We start from the raw sequence: 17,680 nt of genomic DNA, 5'->3' as shown, positions 1-17,680 counted from the left end.
CAGGTCTCTCCAGAGATGTTAGATTGGGTTCAAGTCCGGGCTCTGGCTGGGCCACTCAAGTACATTGAGACTTGTCCCGAAGCCACTCTTGCGTTGTCTTGGCTGTGTGCTTAGGGTTGGTGTCCTATTGGAAGGTGAACCTTTGCCCCAGTCTGAGGCCCTGAGCACTCTGGAGCAGGTTTTCATCAAGGATCTCTCTGTACTTTGCTCCGTGATCCTGACTAGTCTCCAAATCCCTAATGTTGAAAAACATCCACACAGCATGATGCTGCCACCACCATGCTTCACCGTAGCGATGGTGCCAGGTTTCTTCCAGATATGACGCTTGGCATTCAGGCCAAAGAGTTCAATCTTGGTTTCATCAGACCAGAGAATCTTGTTTCTCATGGTCTGAGAGTATTTTAGGTGCCTTTTGGCAAACTCCAAGCGGGCTATCATGTGCCTTTTACTGAGGGGTGGCTTCCGTCTGGCCACTCTACCGTAATGGCCTGATTTAGTGGAGTGCTGCAGAGATGGTTGTTCTGCTGGAAGGTTCTCCCATCTCCACAGAGGAGCTCTGTCAGAGTCACCTCCCTGACCAAGGCCCTTCTCCCTCGATTGCTCAGTTTGGCTGGGGCGGCCAGCTCTAGGAAGAGTCTTGGTGGTTCCAAACTTCTTCCATTTAAGAATGATGGAGCCCACTGTGTTCTTGGGGACCTTCAATGCTGCAGACATTCTTTGTTTTTTTTCCAGATCTGTGCCTCGACACAATCCTGTCTCAGAGCTCTACGGACAATTCCTTCAACCTCATGGCTTGTTTTCTTGTGCTCAGAAATGCACTGTCAACTGTAGGACTTTATATAGACAGGTGTATTCCTTTCCAAATCATGTCCAATCAATTGAAATTACTACAGGTGGACTCCAATCAAGTTGTAGAAACATCTCAAGGATGATATATATATTTATACATTTTATTTAATTGACCTGTTTGCTTTTTCATTATGGGGTATTGTGTGTAGATTGATGGAAAAATGTATTTAATCAATTTTAGAATAAGCCAGTACACAAGTGGGGTGTACTGTCCTCTACTTTATTGTGCTGTACAAACTTGTGAAACAGATGTTTAGATTTGGACTGGACAAATTTGATGTCTGGTGTCGGTCAGTGCTCAGTGGTGAGAGTGCTGGTTACAGTAAATGGAAAGAGAGGGGGCTCATGGGTAGGTGTCAGTAGGAGTTGGGAGATGTGACATTAACGAGAGAGTGGAGTTGTCCAGACTGTTTTCACGCTCTTGCTTTGACCACCACGCGACCGAAAGAAAACCGGTATAGGCTGAACATAACAGTATGCCAATGGAGGACAGTAGCAGGTGACCCAACTTTGGTTTGTGACTACTATTTTTCATTGTAGCCAATTCAGTTGCAGTCATTCTGTTACCGATTTTAATCACGTAATAAATCATGAACCAAATTGTTATCAGTAAAAAAAAAAAAAAAAAAATTTGTTAGGTCTACCTTGTTTGTTTGATTATCCTCCCTCATGAGGGAAGAAATGAGAAAATCTCTTAGAGGCAGTGCAACACCTCACGGCCTCCCCTATTTGAACTAGATATGTTGTGTGTATGTGTTGATGTAGTTCTGTCCTTGAGCTGTTCTTGTTTATCCTGTTGAGGATGGGGGCGCTGTTGTGGCTATTTATGCTAATCGTGTAATTTTTTGAAACGGCTTCCCACAAAGTTCTTGATCGTACAATATGCATATTATTATTATTATTGGATAGAAAACAGTCTATAGTTTCTATAGGAGTTGAAATTTTGTCTCTAAGTGGAACAGAGCCCATTCTACAGCAATTTCCCTGACATGGAGTCAGATTTAAAAAAAAATTGGCCACTGTTCTGGAGTCAGTTAAAAGGGCACTGTTATTGCTATGACTATACGGACACTGCTTACGTCTTCCCCTGGATGTCTTTACGTGATGACGATTTGAATGGGGTCGATTGCGCGTTCACAGGCACTATAAATTAAAAAACCCTGAGGCTAGTCACTCTTTTGGAGCTGCGTCAAGCGCCTAGAGGACACCGACCCGCACCTGTTCCAAGCATTAGTGGAGGGAGTAATATTACTCGGGTCATGTTTCTACTCGTTATGGGAGTTAAAAACATCATAAGGTAGTTAATTTAAAGCGTTTTATAGCAATTTATATCCGTTTAGTGCGATTTTGGGACATTTATTTCTGAAACGCTGTGAATTGCTGGGCACGCTTCCAGTTCATCCCGAACGCAGTTGGCATTTCCACATGGCAAGAGGACAGCTTTCCACCAAAAGACGATTGGACCCAAGAAAGGATCCTTTGCCCAAGATACCGATGGAAGAACAGCTCAAAGTAGGACATTTTTATTATGATAAATCGTGTTTCTGTCGAAAAGTGTTAGTGGCTTTGGACGCCATGTTTTTTGACGTAGCTTCGCTTGGCGCAAGCTGTATTGAAAAGTAAGGATAATTTAAAAAATGTAATTCCGCGATTGTATTAAGAATTAAATTGTCTATCAATCCCTGTCCACCCTATATTTTTTAGTCACGTTTATGAGTATTTATGTATAAGAGTAGATCACTGTCTAAGTGGCGCACAGACTTTTTCTGACCAGCTGAGCTACATTTCACATTGTCTAACCATGATTTTGGTGGCTAAATATAAACATTTTCGATCAAACTCTATATGGATTGTGTAATATGATGTTACAGGAGTGTCATCTGAAGAATTCTGAGAAGGTTAGTGAAAAAATTAATATATTTTGGCGATGTTTACTTTTATCGCTCACTTTGGCTAGAATCAATGCTGGGCTGCTATGTGCTATGTGCTATGCTAATATAACGATTTATTGTGTTTTCGCTGTAAGACACTTAGAAAATCTGAAATATTGTCTGTATTCACAGGATCTGTGTCTTTCGATTCGTGTATGCTGTGTATTTTTACGAAATGTTTGATGATTAGTAAGTAGGTAAACACGTTGCTCTAAGTAGTTTTTCTATTCCATTTGTGACGGTGGGTGCAATTGTAACCTATGCCATCTACCTGAAATATGCACTTTTTTCTAACAAAACCTATCCCATACCATAAATATGTTATCAGACTGTCATCTGATGAGTTTTTTTATTGGTTAGGGGCTATAAATATCTTAGTTTAGCCGAATTGGTGATAGCTACTGGTGTTGGTGGACAAATAAAAGATGGTGGATTATGCTAATGTGTTTTTAGGTAATAGATGTACATCTTTACATATTGTGTCTTCCCTGTAAAACATTTTAAAAATCGGACATGTTGACTGGATTCACAAGATCTGTGTCTTTCATTAGCTGTATTGGACATTAATGTGTGAAAGTTAAATATTTAAAAAAAATATTTTTTTTGAATTTCGCGGCACTGGTTTTTCAGTGGGGGTGGGGGGGGAGTGCCGCTAGCGCCACTCTCATCCTAGAGAGGTTATTAATGTTCTGTATTATGTCATGTTTTGTGTGGACCCCAGGAAGAGTAGCTGCTGCTTTTGCAACAGCTAATGGGGATTCTAATAAAATACCAAAAGTGCAGTTAAAAATGTATTAAATCTAAAAATAATAATAATGATATTTCCACGCTATGTGGTTGAAATGGGACTGACATTTTGAAAATGATGATATTGCCCTTTTCGTGTTCAGGTGGGATGGGACTTTTGGCCCACATCATGACCTCACAATGATCTGATTTATATTATACCAATGAAAGTTCATCTGGATAAGTGCGTGGGCTCTAGAGAGCATCCAGGCTGTGTATGTAAATATGTTCAAATTTGTTTCCTAATGCCCAAACGATTAGACTGAGCATTTAAAGGGCTTAAGGAGACTCAGGAAAATAACTCCCAAATATATTTAGCATTTATGTTCATTAAATGAACACACACACAATTATTTATTAGACATAGTGATGATTTGCAAAGACTGCACAGGGGTCTTTACAAATATGCTTTTTTGGGTAACAGAATGACAACACTAGGCAATATATATTTTAACTTACAGAAGGCAAAAAAATTCTGCAAGTTAAATGTTGATATTTGTTGTCAGGGGTCTTCACCTCAACGTTATTGTATTTCTAATACCTTATTCAGACTTTTTCTGCTAGATGTTTTCTAAGACCCCTTTTTCCATCTGTTTTAACCAGAAATCAAAGCTTTTGCTTATTACAATTTTTGGTGGTGGAAAAATTTATCAATGCCTTAATTTCTCATACTCTTAGCTTTCATTTGACACCAAATGTGATGTGCTCCTATGCACTTTACATGTTGGTGCTCATGGGTCTTTACATGGAACTGCCCATATACAGTATTTGGACAATTGGCTGTCTATGCAGCTGTAAGTCATTGAGTGTGTGTGTGTGTGGAGGGCGTGGCACTGGAACATTGTGGCTGTCCACACACAAGCCATGTAGCAGTTGGCAAATAAAGATGAATTCTCTTGTGTTTGGCAGATTCTCACTGTTCATTATTTTCCACTTTGCCAAGCGTGCATCCCAGACCTCAGCAGCTGTTTGTCATGTAAAGACACTCTATCAGCCCCCGACAGCTCCTCGCATGCCCCCCCCCCCCCCCCCCCCACACACACACACACACACACACGAACATGCGCGTATAGACTTCAGTCACGCTCTCAGACACGTATGTAGTGAACATATGTAGTAATCTCTCTCGCTACCTTCTGGTTCTCTCATCTCATTCATTTACAGTTTGTACTCTCGTCTACGTCCTTTGCTCCTAGAACTTTATCTGACGTCTCTGGGACAAATGTAGAGCAGGCTCCAACAGTGGAAATGGATCCTGTTTGTGGTTGTTGTTGTGCATATGTTTCCGGGATGAGTCTGTAGTCAAAGTTACCCATCTCAAAGATTGTTCAGTTCTTGATCTTATCTGCTATGTTGTGATGCTCTCTGTCCAGTTGTTTCCTGTTTTCTACAATCAAAACGTTCTAGTGGGATGAAATAGGCCAGTTTACTGCAGCTGAAAGACTTTGAAGATAGAGTTGATCGCAGGGGACTCCTTTTATCCCAGAGTCCCTTTTCTTAGTCAGCATGTTGTCTCTTCTCTTACTCTCTATCCTGCGACATGTCCAGTTGGTCCAATCTGTCAAAATATAGTGTGTCAAAAAAGCACACAAGTACTTAGTGAGTCATTTAATTTGTCTATGAATGAGTCTTGGCATCCCCTCTCACTGTGCAAAGACATCAAATCAACATCTAGTCCACATTGGTTCAACGTAATTTCATTGCCAACCAGTGGGCTGCTGCTGTTGTCTGCACATCCATAGCCTCATATCCCATAAGCACGCATTCTCAAGTTGTGGGGATAGCACGTTAGGATGTCATCAACATAACATTAGCACAGTACAGTACAGTAGTGGGCTGGGTTTTTAGTCTTAGAAAAAGGTCATTGTAAAAAGTAGAAGTGATAATGGAAAGGGGAAGTGCATGTAAATAGAAAACACAGCAGGGTCATGGCTGTTTTCTACAGGGAAAAAACAGACTGCAGGTAACAGAAATGGGCACACAGACAGACGGGTGTGGGCATTTCTACCGTCACATGACTCCACAGGCCCCAGTCAGGATGAGGATACGTATGGCTGGTCAGGATGTCCTCGCTCCAGCCAGACCAAAGACCATCTTCTCATTTTATAACCTGTCTCATAGGAGACATTGGCAGTATGCATGTTATCGAAGGGCTTTTAAGCATTCACAGCCATTGTTTTCACCACTGTTTAATTTGGAAGAGAAAAAAAGAAGCACACAAACAATTTTTTTGTTCTGCCAATTGCACCAATGTCAGTCCTGCTGTGGTCCCAGCCTGCTGTGGTCCCAGCCTGCTGTGGTCCCAGCCTGCTGTGGTCCCAGCCTGCTGTGGTCCCAGCCTGCTGTGGTCCCAGCCTGCTGTGGAGTCTCATGGTGGGGTTAGGTGGAGAGGTGTCACATTCCACCATGATGACCTCGTTCAGTTCACTGAACTCCCTACTCTCTGGTCTTTACAAGCTAGCGTTTCCTGAGATGCCATTTGTATTACAGTGAAGGATGACCATTAAGTGCCTGTCACCTTGGCTTTGTTATGTAGTGACCGGGTACAGCGTGTATTCATCATCACCTTGGCTTTGTTGTTATGTAGTGACACTGTGACAGGGTACAGCGTGTATTCATAGTCACCTCGAGAGCCATGTGACAGAGCCAAGTTTTGCGTGGAGGAATGTCTCTGCAGTGCGTTCCAGACACAAGGCATGGTGGACACCAACTCGTGCCAGCCTGGGTGGGCATTGTGCGTCAGAGGGGCTGGCAGGCCAAATCCAGGCCCCATGCTGGCCCTCTGTGCTTGGGGAGGGCAACAATAGCTGTTGTCAGATATATACTGTACATTCACACATTCAAACATAGACATATACACTGTAGAGTGTACTTTCGTGCACATAAACAAACATCTGTCTCTGCTTGTCTGTGTTGGGACCATGGTCTAGATACCAGTTTGTGGCCTCGACACAATTAAGGTAATCACTCAGCCAGTTCGTGTCATTGTTGAAAACCCCAAACGGTAGACCTAGCCTACTTCCTGAATCTCTCTCTGTATTCTTCCCGAAAGAGTTGAGCGGAGCCCTGCCAGTGTGTAGGCTAACCCTTCCTCTGTCACTGTGCTGGGGTGATGCAGGCTTGGAAGTAGGGGCTCATTATGCTGCCTCTGCATTGTGCACATACTGTCCCCAGCCTACCCTTCCAGGGGCTCTGAGCCTGGCCTGGGGTGAGGTGGGGGATATGGGTCAGCCAAGACCTCACTGACAAACCAGCTGGGGCAGAAGTGAGGCCTTGGTTTAAGGCTGGGGCTGAGACCAGGTCTGAGAGGGTGTTTTTTTGGACACAATGTCCCTCAGGTTTGTCATGAGTCTGGAAAGGGGTCTTGGATATGGAGGGTCCAGCTGTTGGAAACTGTTGGCTTCTCACCCATGATCCTGCTCCTTATAGCCGTATCTCTGTTTCTCCTCACCAATGCCCACCACTGTGCTGATGTAACGAGGAATTGTCAGTCGTGTGAAGCTGCCATTGACCCATAGTTGTAAATCACATTGACGATGTGGATTCTCTGGGGACCGGTGTGTGTGTGTGGATTAGTGTTGTGAATGTTGATTCATGAGCCATGTAGTGTAAAATAGACAAATGACTCATCACTGTAATTGCAGCATATTGGACAGGCATGGGGAAATCCACAGAGGTTTTACTCTATCACACCGTGTGTTTTTCAACGAGGATGTAGTGAGCTCAGCTCTGTATGCAAGCAGTAAGCATTGCAATCTGAAGGCAGACAAAGTCTAACTAATTTCTAAATGAGCTGCATTTGGTGTAAAAACACTTAGCCAGCAGGTTGGAGATGGAAAAATCTCCTCCCCGTGCCATGATGAAAAATGGCAACAGCCGTAATAACATATTGGACATCTGCTGCAGATTGAAATTTAAAGTATACAGTGCTCTGAGGCAGATGTTTTCTCTAGTGCTGTGATTTGTGCCGCCACCTCGCAGGTTGCAGTAAAGCAGGTGTTTCACACTCTGTGTGTGTGTTACTGCTGTAATGGTTGGTGTTTGAGTGAATCAGAGCCATCTAGCCCCTCAGGTGGCACTCTGCTAGTCGGACAGTTTAACCATCACTTTGAGGTGAGACTTTTAGAATATGGCGTACTATCCACTTAGTGATGGTCTACATTGCCTCTTCTCACTAAGAGGAGTTTATATGAGTTGTGATGAGTGGACTAGAGGTCATTTAGGTACTGTTATAGAGGGATTCCCGGTCTGTCTGCCTCATCACAGACAGGTCTGGGATCAGTTTCCTCAGACTGGAGCCTGTGGCCTAACTGTGCCAGGCTCGGGGAGAAGAGGAGCAGGACGCCGGCATTGACTGATCTCCACTTCCCCCAGACTTCTGTATCAGAGGAAATGGGGCAATTAAGGACAGCTTGCTCAGGCACTGCATGGGGTTAATATCCGGCTCCCATAATTAAAAATAAATTACACTTTTCCAATATAAATATTCAAGCCCCTCTCCGATGTGAGCCACTGCCTTTTTTATGGTGCGTAAGCGTTTTTATTTTTCAGATTTCGGGAACATCTGGCACAACGTTTCCTGAACCATCCACAGAATAAATTGAGTTTTGTTGCCTTTGAGAGATTAGTCTGTGGGTGTGTTGTATTGAAGTGGATGGGGAAGGGATGGATCCCTTTGGGAGCTCTGTATGGGACACGAGGCAGAGGCAAGGGTCCTGACTCTGGCTAAAACAGCCATTTGTCCTGGCTTTGTCCTACTATAGCGGAAAGTGGGTGAAAAGATGGTAATTTTAGTGAACAGCATGGTAATTAGATCACAGGAAATGGGTCACACCACTGAAATAAGGGTGGCGCCTTGAAAAGAATAACTTTGTGCATCATAAATCATCAAACCGCACAGCTAAATTGTCATAGACCAATCAACATGAAGAATATAGCTGTCGTCATGGTGTCGGCTAATGGGATCCAAAAAAAATTGAATCTTGTGAAACCAGCACATTGGATTATAGACACCAATTATGCGCATCCAATTTCTCCCTCTCTCTTTGCAGGAGAGTACATTAAGACCTGGAGGCCTAGGTATTTTCTACTCAAGACTGATGGTACATTCATAGGCTACAAGGAACGACCACAACATGTTGAGGCACTTGAAACCCCTTTAAATAACTTCTCAGTAGCACGTGAGTATCTACGCTTTCAAGACTACTATCGACATTACCTCACCCATTTTAAGTTCATATCACGCTATACACTGAGTATGCAAAACATTAAGAACACCTGCTCTTTCCATGACGTACTGTAGACTACTGAGCAGGTGAATCCAGGTGAAAGCTATGATCTCTTATTGATGTCACTGATCGAAGTGGATTTAACAAGTCTAGATGAATGGGAGGAGACGGGTTAAAGAAGGATTTTTAAGCCTTGAGACAATTGAGACATGGATTGTGTATGTGTACCATTCAGAGGGTGAATGGGCAAGAGAAAATATGTTCCTAATGTTTGGTGTACTCAGTGTATATTGCATAATCCCCCATAGAAAATGTTTATATTCTGTTCAGTAGCTCCTATGCCAATGTCTTACCTTAATTGGTACAGTTCAAAGAAACAGCAGAATAGACTGGTGTATTCTCCCTGGCTATGTGTGAATTCCAGTCTTGTCTAAGAGACCGCTCTGCTGCGACTCTGTAGAGCAGAGCAACCCTAGATGGCAGAAAGTTACTGGGACAGGCTCTGCAGATGATTGAACAGAGTAATTAGACATCATACTGTTTGTTAAACAAAACGTTTCCTCCTGACACTCTTGAGTTATAGTAGTTATTAACCGTCTGATTTCAATTATTTATCTGTGCTCTGCTCTGTAGCTCTGTCTCAATCAGCAGTACGGAGAGTCACTGAGCAGACCTGCAGTAGACCCACAGAGGGGCCGTGTGGTGCTGGGTGTGGGTCTGGGCTACACAGCCACACTGACAGGGCCCTGCTGGAGCTCAGTGGTGGCCCAGCCCCATATCCTCCATCTAACAGACATCCTGACAAACTCCTTCATGTCTCCTTTTGGCACACGCAGTATGTTGACTATGTGAAAGAGCTGCACTGGGAAACTGGCTGCTCTCTTAGAATTCTAACTTTGATTCAAGCAGATTCTTTTGAAGTGAATGTTGTCTGTGGCCCATATTATATATTTGACATTTTCTGGAATTGACTGAAACGTCTGCTTATTTCACATTATCCATCTCACAGTCCCATGTAATGACCAAATCTTGAGGTTCAAATATTCAGTATGAAGAGATCTGTGATCAGGGTTTCCCCCTTCACCCATAGTGCGCCTGTTCAGTTCCCTGTGTATGGTGGCAGTCCCTGCAGTGTCTGTTAGGGTGGCGATAAAGATAAATGGCTGTAACTGCGGGTCTCTCTCTCCTCCTGCGCCATCTCACCCTGGATGTGGCCAGAGTGCCAGCTGATGAAGACTGAGAGGCCCAAGCCCAACACATTCATCATCCGCTGCCTGCAGTGGACCACTGTCATCGAGCGCACCTTCCACGTGGAGACCCCCGAGGAGAGGCAAGCTCACATGATTGGGCTGAATTACCTCATGTTAAATGAGGTGTTGTAATTTCCCTTCCACTCTCTCTCCCTCTTTTCCTCTAACTCGTCTCCTTTCTCAATCTCTCAGGGAAGAATGGACGAAGGCCATTGAAGCCGTAGCAGACAGTCTACAGAAAGAGGAGGAGGAGATGATGGATTCCTCCCCAGACCCAATGGACATGGAGATGTACCTGACCAAACCCAGACTCAAAGTGGTGCGTCCTGCCCTCCTCACGGCCCTTCCTGCCTCACCCCCTCCTCACGGCCCTTCCTGCCTCACCCCGCTCCTCACGGCCCTTCCTGCCTCACCCCGCTCCTCACGGCCCTTCCTGCCTCACCCCGCTCCTCACGGCCCTTCCTGCCTCACCCCGCTCCTCACGGCCCTTCCTGCCTCACCCCGCTCCTCACGACCCTTCCTGCCTCACCCCGCTCCTCACGGCCCTTCCTGCCTCACCCCGCTCCTCACGGCCCTTCCTGCCTCACCCCGCTCCTCACGGCCCTTCCTGCCTCACCCCAGCCCACCCGGCTCCCTGACACTTTCCTGACATAAGCCCTGGGAGGCTTAGCACCACATAGCGTGTCCACTATGTTTCAACAGCACACGTGTGCTGTTAACTCATGAAACAAAGGTCTAAGGACACCGGATTGGATGTCCCCCACGCAACCGTTTTCAACATTCTCACCAGCCCTGGGGGTCAGAGGTTAAATTAGCCACTGCAGCATATAGTCCCACCTTTAGAAGAGTGGAAATTGCGGAGTGGATGAACTAGCACTTGTAATGCTTCCGTGTTGTTGTCAGTGGGATTATATGTTTTGACTAGTTAGAGCATGAATTTGTTATAGCTGCTGTTTTGTAACCCGGTGGCTCTTTTTCTCCCCTCACTCATAGACTATGCATGACTTTGAATACCTCAAACTACTAGGAAAAGGCACTTTTGGCAAAGTGATCCTGGTGAAGGAGAAGGCCACAGGACGCTACTATGCCATGAAAATCCTGAAGAAGGAAGTAATCGTAGCGAAAGTGAGTACAGGCCACTGACCGTTACAGGAAGCATGAGAGCGAGAGAGAGAGCATGGGGGCGATCATGGATACCTAAACGGCAGCCATTGTGGGAGTTGCACAGACACTCTTTGTGATCTCTTTCAGGATGAAGTGGCACACACACTCACAGAAAACCGAGTGCTCCAGAATTCCAAGCATCCGTTCTTGACGGTGAGAGACCCCTCCATCCACTCCATACACCTAACCCAAACTCTCCTCTGGCCACAAAGACTCTGCGGAGCTTCCATGCAGGGGGAGATGCTGAATCTGTGCTGGGAGAGTTTGAGCTATGTTTACAAACACAGCAATAGACTTGGCCTCTATTGAGGACACTAGACCTTTCATTGTCAGTTAACCACCTTTCTCAAAGTCTGATGGCTCACAATGCCAAACTCTTCCACGTTAAGTGGTAACACATGCAGCTTGTGTTCATCCCACTGTGGTGAATGGGCAGTTGGCACACATAATATCCCAAAGGCAGATATCACATCAACAAAGACTTATGTTTCTTTTGGAGAACTTGCAAGCTTATTTTTTCATTGATTGCAGTTAAAGTTATTAGTGTATATCTCCAGGGCCTGAAATACTCCTTCCAGACTCATGACCGGTTGTGTTTCGTCATGGAGTATGCGAACGGCGGAGAGGTGAGCTTTTTAAACTGTCAATAACACCTGACACGCAAGATCCAATTTAGCTAGTAGTAGCCAATAACGCCTCCCACCCCTCCTTCTGTGTACGCTTACCCTGTTCCCTCTGTCTCCTCTCCCTCCTTCCCTCCCTCCTCTAGCTGTTCTTCCACCTGTCCCGGGACCGGGTGTTCTCGGAGGAGCGGGCTCGGTTCTACGGAGCAGAGATAGTGTCAGCGCTGGACTACCTGCATGCTGAGAGGAACGTGGTCTACAGAGACCTGAAGGTAAGGTGGTGGAACACAGTCAGTCTCCGACCTGGGATATAAATAGTGTCCACAGCAGCATGCTGCAGCCAGGGGTGCATCGATCTGCCTCCCCCTGATTCAGGCCTCACTGCAGCTGGAAACTTAGGCCTAGACCTCCTCTTATGGCAGGAGGAGTAGAATAACCAACATATCCTTCTGGACAGCTGTTCGACTCGTTTATTTTTCTTTGTTTTCACCATTAATGTAAATAGGTAACAATTAAACATTTTGTATTTTAGAAAGTGTGTAAGAATATTGAGTCATCTTTTACCCCCGGCATCAAACTTATTCCGTAAAGCTGCAATTTGTTCCTACCAGAAGCAAGAGGCCGGTACAAAAACTCAGTGAACTGTATTCATAGCATAAGAGCAGAGGTATTATATGACTGTTTTTTAGGAGGGAGGGGAGGGAGGCATCTGTAGCCCTGTTTCTTCCAGCTGATGAAACTATACCAGCCAGGTCAGCATACCCCCCCCCCCCCTCCTCCTCGTTCCCCCCTCCCTGTGATCTTCCCATGGGTTTATGAGGCAGGCTTCCAACCTGCTAAGGTTCTCCTGAAAATGCCAGGGTAGCAGTATTGGAGGATGTGCTGACTCTGGCCTGCCTGCCTGGTGCTACTGGTCACGTGTGAGCTACAGATGCCAGGTGACGTTTAATGAGAGGATGATATTAAAAGGCAATGCATCGCTAACTCATTCCTCTGAGCTGAAGCCAAATCAGCTGGGCCTCAATCACACACCTCATACAGGCATTCTCCCTCCTGATGCGGATACTTCCTGTCTCATTCTGTCTCCTCCCTTCAGCTGGAAAATCTCATGCTGGACAAAGACGGACACATACAGATCACTGACTTTGGACTGTGTAAGGAGGGGATCACAGACGGGGCCACCATGAAGACCTTCTGTGGGACGCCAGAGTACCTGGCCCCAGAGGTAGTGTATTCTCACTGTCCAATCACCAATATGGGGGTCATTAAATCTTATCATTTTGAGTCAGTAAAGATGTAGCCTTTGGAGCCCAACCCATGTGGCCTTCTTCCTCTTCAGATGTTTAGAATTTGATGTTGTGAAAAGACCTGATGGTTCACACACTTTTGACATGTTCTTGTTAGTACACTGTATCAAATTTGAGTTTAAATCAACTGAACAGAATAAAGTCACATAATTGGTAAGTACCTGAAAGAATTAACAGTATGTGTGGCGCAGAGAATATATCCCACTACACACAGCATCATAAATGTATGTTGTCGGGCATATTGTTAAGGCATACAAGCTATGTGGAAGAGTGGCTTTGGGACAGCTGTTCCTAAATGCCTGTCTAATCTTCAGTGTAAGATATGGAGCTAATGAGTCTGCAGTGTGACTAGGGCAGGGCAGGGTGTGCCCATTTTTGTTGGTTGAGAGGATATGTGTACAGGGGTGTGGCTGCTCCCCACTGCGTGCAGATGTGACGTGTGTTTGAGTGGTGTGTGTTGCGCGATAGGGCATTGTGTGTGCGATAGCCCTCTTGCCATAGGAATTTCTTTCCGGGAGAAGGGTGCCCATGTTGACACATTTGCCGGCTCGTTGTTTTTAGCCGCCATTTGGAATTTGCTGGGGGGGGGGGGTTGGCAGTGCCTCAGGAAACATGAGCTTCCACCCCTGGAGAAAAGTCCACATTGGCTGCAGCTGCTTCTAGCCCAATGCTGCCCGGGATGATGATGATGATGATGATGATAACAATTGATTACATTTGTAAAGCGCTTTTCATTAAGCAAGATTTATCTCAAAGTGCATAAAATTTAAAGTTAAAATAGAAAAATCATTTTTTTTAAAAACAAACAAAGAAAATATAAATCACCATATCATAAAAGCAACAATCAAAGTCTAGGAAGAAGGGTAGGCCAGCCAATAAAGTTAAGTCTTCAGGCCTGCTTTAAAAGCCCCAACAGTCTGAACTGCTGTTCAGGATGACTATCCTGACCTGTCAAAGCCAGGGCCACGCACGTTGTCCTTACTTCACTTCTCCCCAGTAACATTCTCCCATGGCGCTTTCATCTGATATCTTCATCTCTCTTAGAGGACCATCCTGATCTAGGGCATAGTCTACAGTAGCTATCATCACAAAAGCCAACCAGCGCATGAATGACTATTTCATCATAATGTCCCCCACTCACACTAGGGCCAGCAAAAGGCAAATGATAAGTAAAAGGAAAGAACATAATCTGTTTATATAATTTCATGTTTTATGTGGGGTATGTTAGAAATGAAAGACAACCTCCATTAACTGGACCCCCCCCCCCCCCCCATATTCACCCCCAGCTCTTCCTCTGCCATTCTGTACACAGTAACATTCTAGCTGGGGCTGTTATAGGGTAGAATGTTACTGTGTACTGAATGGCAGAGGAAGAGCTGGGGCTGTTATAGGGTAGAATGTTACTGTGTACAGAATGGCAGAGGAAGAGCTGGGGCTGTTATAGGGTAGAATGTTACTGTGTACAGAATGGCAGAGGAAGAGCTGGGGCTGTTATAGGGTAGAATGTTACTGTGTACAGAATGGCAGAGGAAGAGCTGGGGCTGTTATAGGGTAGAATGTTACTGTGTACAGAATGGCAGAGGAAGAGCTGGGGCTGTTATAGGGTAGAATGTTACTGTGTACAGAATGGCAGTACACAGTAACATTCTACCCTATAACAGCCCCAGCTCTGCTAGACTCCAGCAGCGGAGACATCAGGGGGCGTTTCCGTGGAGACAGGGTCGCCGCAGAGCGTCTCTATGGAGCCAGGGCCAGGCAGTGTTACAGGTTGTTCTGCAGTAAACAATGACCTTGTTGTGTGTGCTGCACAGGAATCCTGTAACGTCTGGGAATATTCCACAGGCCAGGAGCCCAGCACTGTAAACCTTCCTCTAGAGAACACCCATGGAACCAGTTTCACTTAAGCCACTGTGAAATAGGGTCGTTTTATAGAAACATTGGAACAGTAATGACTGAAGTTGAATTAGGGAAGTTATTTACATTTACATTTAAGTCATTTAGCAGACGCTCTTATCCAGAGCGACTTACAAATTGGAAAGTTCATACATATTCATCCTGGTCCCCCCACAACCCTGGCGTTGCAAGCGCCATGCTCTACCAACTGAGCCACACGGGACCAAGTTATGAACAAGGAAGTTAAGGAGAGTGAAGGGAATCACATATAATGTGAGCCAGTGATGTGTTTGAGAGAGGGACGGTAGCTGTGTTTCTGTTAGAGGGAGAAAAAAAAGGGCCAGAGTAAGATGGAGAGTAGTATCAAGTGGAGGATATTTCTCTTCCACTCCTCCCTCCACTCTGCACTGTGCTGTCCTTGGGGCCAGTGTAACAGAGTCGGTCCAGGCAGCCCTGGTTACGTGTGAGGGATGAGCTTGGCTCCTGTGGTCCTGGCAGCTCCACAGCTGTGGCGCTCTTCTACATACTGTATATGGGGCAGCTGCAGACCCAGCTGTCTCACGGTGTGAATCGCACGACAGCAGCGCTGGAAATAGAGACGGTCCAGTAATCCTAGCACCGTGCCGGCTTCAGGTTACCCCTGCCCTCCGAGGCCCTAACCGCAGCGCCAAGCAGCGTGCCCCTCAGACACACACACGCCGCCCACCCACACGCACAAACACACTCCGGTTTTGTTCTATTTACGGCCACGTCCGTCCATCTGTTCTGCCTTCCTCTTTCTGGGTCTGTGTACCTTCATGTCCATATTTAATTATATTAGGCTGCCCCCTTACCTATGAATCTATTCCTGGACCGGTCTATCTCACCTCATATAACCTTTTGATGTTTTAAAGAACAGCCTGTTCTCAGTGACTTGATTTCACTTACAACATCCTTCTGGTACTGTTGACCCAACTACACATCCCAGAAGGCCTTGTATAGTAACAAATGGAAGAGTGTACTGACGTTCAACAGGTTGCCTCAGTTGGTCAGCACAGAGCTGAAGCAAGCCAGTTGATTAGAACGTGTGAACATGTCACCTTCCACGGTGTGTGAGCCTCCACCACCATGACGAAGGGCTGTGGCAGTGGTGTGGTTGGATATACAGTGCATTCGGGATGTTGGTGTGTACTGCAGACCTCTGGTGATTAAATATGCAGGGCTCCTGGGGAAATTCTATCCCTGCTCCTATTGTGAGATGTGAGTCAGTGCTTGCTGTGGCTGGTCAGAAAGCCCAGACCAGGAGAAGGGGGGGGGGGGGGAGGGGGGGCACTGGCCTCAGGGTTCTTTATACAGCCTGGAGAGCTGCTGACCTCACTACTCACCTAATGTCCATCCACTTAGCTAATAGATAGGTTTCAGAGATCTAAACCAAGAATGTATAGTATGTGTGTCTCTTTTGATGCCGTCATAGGGCTGACCGTACATTTGAACTCCTGCTAGCCCTATTATTGTCCTTGTACTGTCCTACATTATTTTATTTGTATTATTATTTTTATTTCACCTTTATTTAACCAGGTAGGCAAGTTGAGAACACGTTCTCATTTACAATTGCGACCTGGCCAAGATAAAGCAAAGCAGTTCGACACATACAACAACACAAAGTTACACATGGAGTAAAACAAACATACAGTCAATAATACAGTAGAAAAATAAGTCTATATACAATGTGACCAAGTGAGGTAAAGGCAAAAAAAAGGCCATGATGGCAAAGTAAATAAAATATAGCAAGTAAAAGACTGGAATCGTTGATTTGCAGTGGAAGAATATGCAAAGTAGAGATAGAAATAATGGGGTGCAAAGGAGCAAAATAAATAAATACAGTAGGGAAAGAGGTAGTTTGGGCTAAATTATAGATGGGCTATGTACAGGTGCAGTAATCTATGAGCTGCTCTGACAGCTGGTGCTTAAAGCTAGTGAGGGAGATAAGTGTTTCCAGTTTCAGAGATTTTTGTAGTTCGTTCCAGTCGTTGGCAGTAGAGAACTGGAAGGAGAGGCGGCCAAAGGAAGAATTGGTTTTGGGGGTGACCAGAGAGATATACCTGCTGGAGCGCGTGCTACAGGTGGGTGCTGCTATGGTGACCAGCGAGCTGAGATAAGGGGGGACTTTACCTAGCAGGGTCTTATAGATGACCTGGAGCCAGTGGGTTTGGCGACAAGTATGAAGCGAGGGCCAGCCAACGAGAGTGTACAGGTCGCAGTGGTGGGTAGTATATGGGGCTTTGGTGGCAAAACGGATGGCACTGTGATAGACTGCATCCAATTTATTGAGTAGGGTATTGGAGGCTATTTTGTAAATGACATCACCGAAGTCGAGGATTGGTAGGATGGACAGTTTTACGAGGGTATGTTTGGCAGCATGAGTGAAGGATGCTTTGTTGCGGAATAGGAAGCCAATTCTAGATTTAACTTTGGATTGGAGATGTTTGATGTGAGTCTGGAAGGAGAGTTTACAGTCTGGCCAGACACCTAGGTATTTGTAGTTGTCCACATATTCTAAGTCAGAACCGTCCAGAGTAGTGATGTTGGACAGGCGGGCAGGTGCAGGCAGCGATCGGTTGAAGAGCATGCATTTAGTTTTACTTGTATTTAAGAGCAATTGGAGGCCAC

The 17,680-nt window shown here is 45.4% G+C and overlaps 1 protein-coding gene across 1 annotated transcript in view; it reads left to right on the top strand.

Moving 5' to 3' along the window:
- The window catches only part of LOC139530759 (RAC-alpha serine/threonine-protein kinase-like), a 50,545-nt gene that overhangs the window by 30,110 nt on the left and 2,755 nt on the right, over positions 1 to 17,680 (top strand). The window contains exons 3-10 of the mRNA XM_071327432.1: positions 8,618 to 8,746; positions 10,013 to 10,124; positions 10,237 to 10,363; positions 11,038 to 11,169; positions 11,296 to 11,361; positions 11,766 to 11,834; positions 11,978 to 12,103; positions 12,928 to 13,056. Coding sequence (XP_071183533.1) covers positions 8,618 to 8,746; positions 10,013 to 10,124; positions 10,237 to 10,363; positions 11,038 to 11,169; positions 11,296 to 11,361; positions 11,766 to 11,834; positions 11,978 to 12,103; positions 12,928 to 13,056 — 890 coding nt within the window. The remainder of the gene's footprint in view (positions 1 to 8,617; positions 8,747 to 10,012; positions 10,125 to 10,236; positions 10,364 to 11,037; positions 11,170 to 11,295; positions 11,362 to 11,765; positions 11,835 to 11,977; positions 12,104 to 12,927; positions 13,057 to 17,680) is intronic.

This window comes from Salvelinus alpinus, chromosome 9, assembly GCF_045679555.1.
Source record: "Salvelinus alpinus chromosome 9, SLU_Salpinus.1, whole genome shotgun sequence".
Classification (NCBI taxonomy): domain Eukaryota; kingdom Metazoa; phylum Chordata; class Actinopteri; order Salmoniformes; family Salmonidae; genus Salvelinus; species Salvelinus alpinus.
This window is presented reverse-complemented; position numbering and strand designations above follow the sequence as displayed.